The sequence below is a fragment of the Dunckerocampus dactyliophorus genome, chromosome 18, assembly GCF_027744805.1.
Source record: "Dunckerocampus dactyliophorus isolate RoL2022-P2 chromosome 18, RoL_Ddac_1.1, whole genome shotgun sequence".
Taxonomy (NCBI): domain Eukaryota; kingdom Metazoa; phylum Chordata; class Actinopteri; order Syngnathiformes; family Syngnathidae; genus Dunckerocampus; species Dunckerocampus dactyliophorus.
The window spans coordinates 17,028,943-17,040,812 of NC_072836.1; the positions used below are offsets into that span (position 1 = coordinate 17,028,943).

Consider the following 11,870-nt stretch of genomic DNA (forward strand, 5'->3'; position numbering starts at 1 on the left):
TGCGCTACGTAGTGTTGGAAAGACAAGCAAGTGAAAATGCTTTGTGTTAACGGTGACGTAAGGACAGGTACCGTCATGTCATCTAATCCAGAGTGCTGGGGCTTTTACATGTTCTTGTCAATAGAGGGCGCCAGATTGTTCAAGACGCTGCTAGACTAGCAATTAATTGACGGCAACAAAAAAAAAGCTGAAGTTCGCCAGCGCCTTCCTCTCGTTTCTTACTTGGGGAAAACTTACCCGATGTCTCTGAACACAACATGCTGGTCTTACTAAAACCCTAAACGCAACCAGGCTGTATTAACTTGTGGTTTGAAGCCACATACTCGACATATAAATATACGAGTAGTAGTAAGTTATACTGGCTTCGACTATTTTGTTTAACATTTAATTTGACTTAAATGCCTATAATACATTCCTCTGCCCGAGCAAGAAGTGCATTTTTGTTTTTAAAAATATGGGGTGAAACCGATGTGCATACCCATTTGCCATCTGCTGCATTACAAATGTTGAGCACTAGATGGCAATGTCGTACAGAACGTCGATACTGCATGCGTCTGTTACTTACTTTCCATGCGTTACTGGACACAAAGAAACACCCCCCTTCACTTGAGCACTTTCAGATGTAGGAAGATGACTTTAGTGTCATTCTTAAATCGTAAATCAATAAAAAAAAAAATCCACTCATCCCCCCTTAAATTGTCTGCACTGTCTTTTTATTAGACAAAGTTATGTTTACAGTTTGTAGTTTAAAAAAAAAGCGAGTGAAAAACAGTGCTTCACATGGATGCATCATAGGCATGTTTTGAGCAAAAGAGACATTCATAAACCACTTTACAGATGTTGTTAAAGCTATACAGATGAGATGACTTCACTTTGTCATTGCAACATTTGAATACGTCTTCTAGTCACATCAGTTTGTGTTTAAGTTGACCCATTTTTCTCCCAGTCTGGAAAGTTAGTTTGAAATGTGTGTGCTTGGTGTGTTATCCTTTGCATCGTTCTTCTAAGATGAGGATTTGTGTTGTGCATCGATACATCTATCCAGCCAGCGAGCCATCAAACAAGCGCCCACTCTCTTTTTGCCTTGAGTGCATGTTTAAGTTGGTGTCCTCATGCACCTTCAAGTCATTAGGAGATGAGGCAGCTGTTGGTCTTGTTCATTGGAGGTATCTTCTTCTGCTCTTTGGGAAAGGTTTCCCGCCTGCGGCACAGTGCCGGACTGAGCCAGCTGGGCAGGTTGGCCTGCTGGAGAAGCTCTCGGAAAGCCTCCAGCACATTAACGTTGTCTTTGGCCGACGCTTCCACAAAGCTGTTGTTCCAGTCCAGCTCCACCGTGGAGAGCACGTCCTCGCTGGACACCTGCCGCTCATGGCGGCAATCGATCTTGTTACCGATCACCACAATAGGCGTGTACTTGTCCTCCTTGACCTCCAGGATCTCGTCCCTCAGGCTCTTCACTGCCTCCAGGGATGCTGGATCGTTGACGGCGTAGACCAGGGCGAAGGCATCACTCTTCTGGATGGAGAGCCTCCGCATGGCTGGGAAGGAGTAGCTGCCGCTGGTGTCCATGATGTTGATGGTTACTTTGACACCCCCGACCTCATACTCCTCTCTGTGGAGCTCCTCTACCGTGCGCCGGTGCTTGGGCTCAAAGGTGTCCTTTAAGAAGCGTTGGATGAGGGCTGTCTTTCCCACTCCTGCCGCTCCCAAAAACACCAGACGCACGTTTGTCCTGTCTTTTTCTTCAGGAGACTTGTTGGCTTGGTTACTTTCCATTTCTCCTCAACTTTGGCCGAAAGAAGCCCTCTTCTTCTTTTCGATGCCTGTCGGCTGGAGTGTTTTTGATCGTCTGTGTTAAGTCAGTCAGGCACTGGAGTGTGTGTCTGTGTGTGTGTGTGAAGCCACACAACCTGCATGCACACATTTATGTTCACACACGTTCCCTCCATGCTCCTCCTCCTAACCAATCAGAAGAGGGCTGATCATATCACTGTCCTATCACACCGACAGATACAAAAAAAATAAATAAATAAACGCGTATACATACTGTATATGTGCACCGTTGGATCGGAATTTTCAGGCTGATAGGATGAAAATGCTGCACTTAAACAGCCAGAAGTAGAAGAAAGTTAAACATTGTTCATAGCCTGTTAGCTCAGTGCTTGTCAAATAGCGCGGCGGGCCCCGGTGAACTGTCAGGGGGGGCATGAGAGCGAGGGAGGTCATTCAATATTAGTGCAGACCCGCCAGCATGTATGAATTTGTCGTCCTCAGCATGCAGTTTGAGTCTTGAATATGCTTGTAGGCTTCACTGCTCTCCATTTCGTTGCATTTCGCTGGTTTTGGTTTCGACTTGAGTCTGTAGAGTACAGATAAATAAATACATATCAGTTTGTCAATAGTATTTCAAATTGGGAGGGGGGGTGAAACCACTTCTGTCCCCCAGTGGAGGCATGACGGAATATAATTGAGAACCACATTTGATGAGATTTTTTTATATATATATTTATTTATTTGAATTTTTTTTATTGTATTTTCATTTTTTTCCATTTGATTTGAATTTTACAATTATTTTTAATTTTTTTTAATTTTATGTTACTTTTTTTTCTATTTTTAATGTACGTTTGTGTTGATGTTCTCCAATTTAGGATAAACATCAGCAATAAAAGTGTTGTAATTATAGTATTAGATCAGATTGGGGGGGTGCGTGCGCTGGTATCTCCGGTGGGGTTGGGGGGGGAGGCTGGGCTCCTGGCTTCTCTTCAGTGGTCAAAATGTGCGCCTGTTGGTCCCTCTCCGGGAGGGGAGGGAACTGACGCAATAATACATTTTTTTCCCGAATATTCTCACAATCAACCAGCAACCTCCCGAAGATCGACGAGTAGCTTGCGATCGATGGGTCGGTGACCCCTGATGTAAGACGATCAATGAACAGATGTAGTCAGAGGCACAATGTAGCCTTTAGCCTGGTCGTCAGGGTGGCTCTAGAGCCAACAGTGTCAATCACGTGTTCATCATCAGCTGCACAACATTAATAAATGAATGGATGCAGAACTGCGCGGAGCGCTAATGGTCATTTAAATTCAGTATGGCAATTCAAGCGTAAAAATGTGTCACTTGTTGCTACGATACCGCTGTATGCACCTGAGCTGGAAGGGATTGGACGTGTGCACATATGGTGCCGTCACTCACTTCTCACTTCTCACGTGTGTTCCTGCCTCGCATGTTTCACTTATCACACATCTGTTGGCCTCGCTCGCCAATGAAATATGTCTGTTAATCACCGCTTTCCTCCGAGGGGGAAAAATGGGATTCATTTGCAGTAAGGTGTGCTACCTTCACAAAAATGCCCATTGAGTCATGTTGCAGGGGCGTTACTGTTTTAGGCGGGATGGCGATTCCCAATTCCTCAGCGAAAGACTCCAGAATGTTCGGCTGCATGTTCTGACCTTTGCACATCTGGCTGGATAAACCGAAACGATGAATCTCAGAGCCCCGAAGCAATTCCACTGCTTCTATTGTACGCTGCCAAGGCAGTATTGTATTGGGTTTTCCGCCCCCCAGAACAACTGTTTAAGTTTGTAGCTGTAATTTAATGGATATGTGAACACACATGGCAAGAAAAAATGGTTCCCGTAGACTTATTTCTGTGATGGGCCGTACGTCAGAATCCCAACAGCCGCAGTTGTCTTTCGCTGTCGGGGCTGTTTAGCCTAGCGGCTCACGCCTTAACTGCTGCCTTGTCAAATGTTCTGCTTACAGGACAAGACAAGCACTCCAAAGAAATGAGAGTCGATATATCGTCCTGAAAATAGCGCCATCATTGTGATTGCCAGAAGCTGGCGTCTCGGACGTGATGCAACAGCGTTTTCCTTGCAAGATGGTTCTCGAAAACACATCACACACGGCAGCTCGATTGTGTGCCGTTTCCATGATGAGCTTGTCCTCGCTGACTCTCGCTTAACTGCGAGTTGTTTGTGCGTGATGATGATGATGAGGGAGGGATAGCTTGCACTCGGTGCACTGGCACTTCTATGATGAGAACATAGGAACACACACACACACACACACACACACACACACACACCATCACCGCCTTGTGCTCTCTTTGTTTATTTCCATTCATCGTTACTCCGGTGTCGAACCAGAGCGATATCACTGACTCCCAGTTAGCTAGTTTTAGTGAAATAGCATTATGTTTAGGACTCGTGGCCTGCGCTGTATTCAACGGGGATGCAAGATATTTCTTTTCCAAGCCGATACCGATAACGTCCTGCTTCTCGAGGCGGTACAAAGTTGGATTTGACAAACGATACCTGCAGATTTGTCCTTAACAAATATATAATATGACATCACTACTTGGAACAAAACATCACGAAAATAGCAAAGGCTCAGAATGACAAACTTCGAGCCGGCTCCTGTGGATCCTCAGATTTTTCTTTTGGTTGTCTTCATTTATTTCCAAATGATGTGCGTTGTGTAAAATGAATGACAGGATATCGAATGTTTATTATTTAAAAGGATTTCGTTTTCTGATCAAGAAAACTTCATCAATCTTCACAGGATCTCGTGACGGCGCTAATACGGAATATTACACCATATTAAGAATGACATTTGTTTTATTTTTAAGCTTTCTTTTTTAACTGGTAATTAACCTGAGTGCTGAGGCCCAACCTGGCGCACACACATCTTCATGTTGTGTATTTGTGCGTTGGAAGGTGCACGCAAGGGAGGAGGGGGATGCCGGTGTAAAGACCCAAATGACTGCTGTGGTGCAGCCATGTTATTTTGAAGCTGTGCTGCTCCGGCAGCACCGGAACGTTAAAACAGGAAACTAATAAAATGGGAGGGTGCTGGGAAGGAACAGCAAAGTATGGGACGTTCCCGAGGAAGACAGGAGGGCTGGCAGGTATGCCGAGGCGGGGTACTCCGGGATAGTCAATCACAGGACACACGCTTCATTTAGTAATATTCGTCTTATCCTTTCCGTAGCTCATTCTCAACTTTGCGTGACGTTCTCCGTCGATCCGCATGAAGCGCTGTGAGCAAATCCCATGAGCCCCCCCCCTGCCACTGAAATGTTCTGCCGTGGCGCTAATCCAGCCTTTCAAGTCTGTACCTTTGCAAATTCACACATGCCGGTTGCTTACACAAGTGTCGCAGTTTGGCAACAGCTTTGCTCCGGGGTGGAACATCCAGTCCTGGCCGTGACAGGTGTGGAAGTGGTGACAGTGAGATGCTGGCGTCTTCTCTTTACAGTATTTACACCAGGTTTTACCCTCGTCACAGTCACCAAACACAAGTTGCATTGTGTATTTGGGTGGTTTGTATTTCTTCTATTTCTTGTTCTTTTGTTCTCCCAGCTCTAAAATAATGCTGAGCGTCTCGAGTAAGGGTTGCAATTGAATATGGAAAGAAACAGATACAAGCAATTGAAGCACCAGCGCTGGAGAGAACGGTCGGCCCTCCAGCCAAAGTCGAGTGAAGTCCAAACCATCTCTAAAGTGAAACTGAGTTCCTCTTCCTCATAAGCCCCCCAATGATCGGGAAACTTCCCCTTGACTGGTTGCTGGTGTATTAGTGTGATCTGGTTTCAACCAATCCTAGGCTACGGGGCTAGGCGTCTCAGCCTGGAGGCCGAAAGGGTGACTAATAACGAAACGGTGTGTGAGATTCATTAAAAAGAACAGGGCGCCTTTGTGAAAAGTCTCAGTTAATGTCGTATTTCTAGGTTGCAGGGAAGCACATACGTGTTGCAGCACCCAAAATATTCCATTCCTAACACAATCACCCCTCAAAACTCAGCCAGGATGCATTCACAGCCTTGCAGACAGTCAGATATTTCAAACTCCTTTCAAATATGCACATTTCCCCAGCTTTCCCCAACATGGAGGCTGAAGAACTGCATGCGCATCAGAAGCAGTGGGTTGCCGACCGCTGCAGGAGATAATAATACCTTCTGGGACCACCAGCGAATGGCGAAATAACACAAGTAATTGATACGCCCATCAAAATATGTGTTTTTGACACATGGCGTTGGTGTTCTCTGGTTTCAAATCAACATTTGCAATAAAAGTGACTCTTCAGCTTGCCTCACACACTGACTAAACGCATTTAGAGTATAAAATGTAGAAGTGCTCGCCGCTAACGAGTGATGATGAACAGATGCAACCGGAGTCACCGTGTAGAAGTTGACCTTTTGTGTCCCATTCGAGGACTGCCAAACAAAGTCCAAAATCTCAACGCTCGTCGAAAAACATAATTAGTGAAGCATAAAGACATTTATAAATAAAAAAAAATGTATGGGCTTTTGTAACAGTGGTGAATGTATGCTGAAAATTTTACCTGTGTTATCATATATTTATAATTTATGATCATTTTTCCCCCCCAAAAAATCCTATTTTCAGAGAAAAAAAAAATTATTTTCCCCAAAAAATAGCAAATTTGTGGGGCTGTGAATGCTGAATCCAGAATCAGTAAGCTTGAGCTTTGATCAGTTATGCCTGAAAGTTGAATGATGGTCCTGGCTGGTACGTGACCAAGGAACTTATGAGGATTTCACTGACGGCCATCCATAACGCAGCATTATTACAGCCAACACAGTGTTGAGCACCTCAACGACAATTTTCTGGGAACATTTTCCCTTAAAGGCCCTGTCACACCTTGACGACTTAGCCAGCGCATGCCCGACGTGATCATTTTGATGGCATACGTTGAACTGTCGACGTTTTTTTCAATTTTGGGCGTATACATGGCGTATTCATAACGAGTTGGACGTATACATGACGTATTAGTAACTTATATCGAACGTTTCTATCACTTCTAGACAACTTATACCAACGAATGCGTAGCGTTTGGCCGGCGTTCACAACTTATGCCCAACGCCAGTCTAACTTATGCAAACCGCGCAGCAGCGTATGGCCGACGATCACGTGCCGTAGCCTATAAAACGGGAGCCACTTGATGACTCACCTCACTAGACATCACAGCATCAACATCACCATCATGCCGAAGAAAATGTTGAAGACCGCTGCCAAGAAGTATTGGGGCAGTGACGGAGGGATCCATCACCACCCACAGCCTCCCCCTCCCACTCTCACTCCGATGGAGATGACGCAGGTTCTAACGCCTCTCAGGCGTCGTCAATGGTATCGGAAGCTGCTTCCCCAGCGGCCTCCATCTCCTCTCAGCCAACCCTTGCCAAGAAGACACAGTTTTCTCTCAAGGTATGTTGACGTATTACGACTTGTGCGTAACTTACAAATAACGTGTGTGAACGGGCGTCAACGATCGCATCACTTATTGCCCGCGTATGCGGGACGTGTGAATCATACGTTGACATACGGCGAAAAGTATTGTGCATGCACAAAATCTTTGGACGACTTGGACGCAGTACGACGTGTGCCGGCGTGCTTCAGCGTGCTCTTAACTCACACAAAACTTATTCGACGTACGCCAGCGTATTGGCCAAATGTTTCATACGTTGGCGTACGCTGGCTAAATCGTCAACGTGTGACAGTGTCTTAAAATGTGCACATTTTGCAGTTTAATTGTGTGCTAAATGCTAAATGGCACGCCAAATAGTCGTCGCCGCCGTATCACGACCACCACCGGTCGCGCATGCCTGTTTTAATAACTAAGATGTGAATTGTTTCAATAATTTCACTTTTAAGCGCTAATGTGGTACCCAACTGTACAGCCACAAGCTGGAGACGTCTTTATCCCACAGCTGTATTTCACACCAAACCCTGTTTAAGCCACACGGGTACTTAACCTTTCACTTGTATTTCATATGAGCAGGGAACACACACTGGACCAGCACGCAATTAGCATAAAATAAGCCTCTGGGTAACACCACGCAAGGAGAAGAAGAAAGACTTCTGATGATGTGACATTTAGATGACCTTCTCCCACTACAGTAGTTGGTGTTTGAGCTTTATCATGCTCAAGTAACTCATCCCGATTCAATGAACATATGTTTACGTGTTCGTGTCAAGCTAAAGTCCAACTGGTGTTAGACTGGGCCATATACAGTATCATTTAGCCCCTCGTTCTCTGCATTATCACCGTTGCAACAGAAACCGTGACAAACGGGTGGGATGTCGCCGTGTTCCGGAAAGGTTTGAGGAATGTTACGACACTGAAGGAGCACATCTTCAGCATTTGCGGCACTAAACTGTTTCATTCATGTAATTGTAATCACAGTAGCCAATTTTAATTTTTTGTGTGTACTCGTACAGTGGAACCTCGGTTCACGTAGAATATGGCGCGTTATTAACTCGTTCAATCCCAGCCGTTTTTCAAAAGACAGCCCCTTCAGCAGCGGCCATTTTAGACAATTCGGACTGATCTTTCAAGGCACGCATATATTATATTGTGTTCTATGGCTATATAAACATGGAACCTACGAAAAGAAAGACCAGACTCGTGTCTTTCATGAGAAAAAAAACTTTAGTTTCTACCTTTTTCTGTTTTTTAGTGATAAGCAGTAGAAAATAGGTAAGTTTCAGGACTAGAAAAGTCACTTTGACACAAATGTTTTTGACAGCTCAAACATCTAAACGACTACACCAACATAAAAGCACAAAAAAGGTGTGGTCCCACATCAAAATAACTATTTATTTACAAATATAACACCATGAACTCTTTCCAATTTTCACATTTGTAACTGAACTATGTGTGTGCGCACGTTTGCGTTACGATTTCCCAACAATGCGTGACATTCTGCACGCTACACTCCTCCACGCTCTCTCATTCCTCCTTCCTGTCGCGTGTGATTTTTTCCCTTCACATGATCGCTGCCGGGCTCCTATCAAACGCACTTCCGCCACCTTGTGGCCGTTTTTATGGCTTAAACTTGCTCTGAAATGAGAAGCATTAGCGGAGAGTTGCGTCATCACCTCTTGTTGCCTCTCGCAAAAAGACGTAAAAGACATATAACGGACGTATAAATATGCTGCGGGGCGTTGGGGTTTTATAAAAACGTATAACTACGTCTTTGGTATTGAATGAGTTAATACAATGCGTGTGTTGTTAATGTATTGCAAAATGTCCCTGTTAGCTGCCTGTTAGCTTGCTATGACATGGAAACAGGCGCCGGAAGTCGGCTCCGTCGGCCATCTCTGATGTCATCGGCGGTTGACGCTGTGGTTCCTTGCTCACTAACATAGTTACGGCACAAGTCTCAAAAATGTTAACATAAAACACGGTTTTCTAGTTTACAATCACAGCTTGTAGGGTCGCACATCTTTTTGTGATAGACGATTGGATTCAAAAACAATATGTTTTAAAAACAGAACGATTGGATACCGTGTCCAAGCGATACAATTCGATTCCATGGTTAACATTTGTTGATGTAGACATTATTACGTATAAAATTGAAGAAGCTAATGCTATAAAAGCGACATTCTTACAGTATTCGTCAGTATTCAGGCTTTCTGGAATGGATTAATTGGATTTGCATGATTTCTTATGGGAAAAATTGATGAATAGAATTGTCTAATAGCGGGATTTCCGATGATTGATAACAATTGACTCCAGTAATCTAATTCAGGGGTGTGGAAAAATGACTGAAGCACATGCCCTCTCATCCGCCCTTCCTAAATACTGTAACCCAGGGGTCACCAACACAGTGCCCGCGGGCACCAGGTAGCCCCCCCACGACCACATGAGGCCTGCTTTTCATTCAGGTTTTCAGTTAATAATGTGAGAACACTAGAAGGAAAAGTATTCTGAAACATAAAATGTGAGGTGTGGATACCAGCATTTTGTGAATGTTCTGGTAAAACAAGCATATTTGATCTGTTTGGGTTGAAAAATGAGTAGCTCGTGGCCATTTTCATTTTCTAAAAGTAGCTCTCGCAAGGAAAAACGTTGGTGACCCCTGCTGTAACCTTTTAAGTCTGGGTTGCCAGCACTGCGCTCGTCACTTGCAGCGTTTCCCGCATTGCTGTCTTACGCAACGAACCGAGTAATGTTGAACGAATCCCAGGATGCCATCTGAAAACCATCGTTTTTTGTTTTTTTTTTTATCTACAAGCATCGTCTCATGCATGGTTCTGAAAGAGTATGTGGGCTCTTCAAGGTGAAGTCGGACAAAGTGGATTGAAGTAACCTGGGGCTGTCACCAACCTTCCAGAGATTTCCATCAGCATGACGGAAAATGTAGGCAAAGAGAGACGAGCGATCGCCTTTGTGATGATCATTTTCAAACGGCAGCTGGCTATGTGGAGATGTTGTCGTGGGGCATCCCTCACGACTGAAAGCCCTCGTCTGTTTGGTAACAACGGGCTTTTTCAACCGGACGACGCTGCAGTTCACAATTCCCGCCTGACAAAGGACTTCTCCCAGAGGAATAATCTCACTCCTTTCGGCCATCCTCCGTATTCCCCTGATCCACATCCAACTGAGAACACTTGGGGATGGATCGCAAGGGATGTTTGCAAAAATGGACATGAGCTCCAGACAGTAGATGCCCTCCGTGAAGCCATCTTCACCACCTGGAGCGACATTCCCACTAGCCTCCTGGAAACCCCCGCATCAAGCAGGCCTAAACCAATTTTTGAGGTGCTAAACAAGAATGACGCAGCTACTCATTCCTGTTTTTTTTTAGCTGTGGTCTTAAACTTTTGATCAGCTGACGAACACCCTATTTCACATTAATGCTTGTTTGCAGGAAATTGCTGACTCAAAAAATGTTTTGTCACACTCCCATTTCTTCTTTTTGAATTTGGAAGTTCTACTTAGAACCTCCTTAAGATCCGGCACCAATTTTTCAACAGGTGTTGAAATTTTGATCAGTTGATTTGTTGCACCTTTGCAAACAGTTCATCGTCAATCAGGGTGTCCGAATGTGTTCAGCTCGTGCAAAATGACGAGTTGCCAACTGCAGACCGCAAACACACGAACGGCACATTTGACCGGGGAGAGAAATGCGCAAAGAGTCACGAGCGTCGAAGAGTGCGTGGTGGTTTCTGTGTTTGGGTTCCTTGGCACATGACCCAAGGATTTGTTTGACTGTGTAATGCAGCGAGATAATGGCTGCCTGTACGAGCTGCGATGTCATCCAATGACTGGGAATCAAAGGAGGAACCACGGAGCAAAGTGCTTGTTACCTTGATTGTATCAACTCAGTTCAGTCTGGTTTATATTTTGATAGCAGGACTTGCTTGTCATCCGGTCTTGGGTTTCTTTGCTCTGGCAGCATCTCGTCGATCGGAACGTCACATACTGACATTGCCACCAACTAAACTGACTAAGGGGCAGCAAAGTCCTGGTAGATTGTGAAGTTTGTAGCGAAGGAATTTTGGAGTATTTTATACAAACAAAGGCTGTGTCCAATTTGAGGGTCTGCAGCCGACAAGGCCAGTAGCCTATCCGGTCGACGAAGGCCTGACGTTCGAAGGCTCCTCCTCTAGCCAAGACCAGCCTTGTGTATTTACACACTTCCTGGTCGTGTCACGTGTTCTCATGTTCCCCCTGACGTCATGACGGGATGAGATCCGCCTTCCATTGCAAAAGGAGTGCGAAAAAATAACGAATCAAAGTTACTAGTTTTTTTTAAACGTAGGTTTTACAGGAGCGTGAAGAGAGATTCACCATCGGCAGATTTATCTCCAGCTCAGAGCTAAACCTGATATATTGAACAATAGTAATATTAATAACTAGTTTCCTTATTCATTACTTTTTTGCTACTTTGTTCATTTGTACAACACTAACCACACATTTTTTAAATGTGTTTATATATGCTGTAGAGATGATAGTTTAAGGATCATTTGAATGGATACTTGCATCGTATTTCTAAGTTCTAATACAGTAAATGTATTATTTGACCACGTACCGATGATCAGCTGCAGGAAGCCGAAGGAGGA

At 44.5% G+C, this 11,870-nt stretch overlaps 1 protein-coding gene across 1 annotated transcript; it reads right to left on the bottom strand.

Annotated features, from left to right (window-relative positions):
- Positions 1-713: 713 nt before the first annotated feature.
- On the bottom strand, positions 714-1,882 carry rasd4 (rasd family member 4). Its single transcript, XM_054759869.1, has one exon. It carries the CDS (start codon positions 1,774-1,776, stop codon positions 1,129-1,131), a length of 648 nt encoding a protein of 215 aa, XP_054615844.1. The 5' UTR covers positions 1,777-1,882; the 3' UTR covers positions 714-1,128.
- Between the last annotated feature and the right edge of the window lie 9,988 nt (positions 1,883-11,870).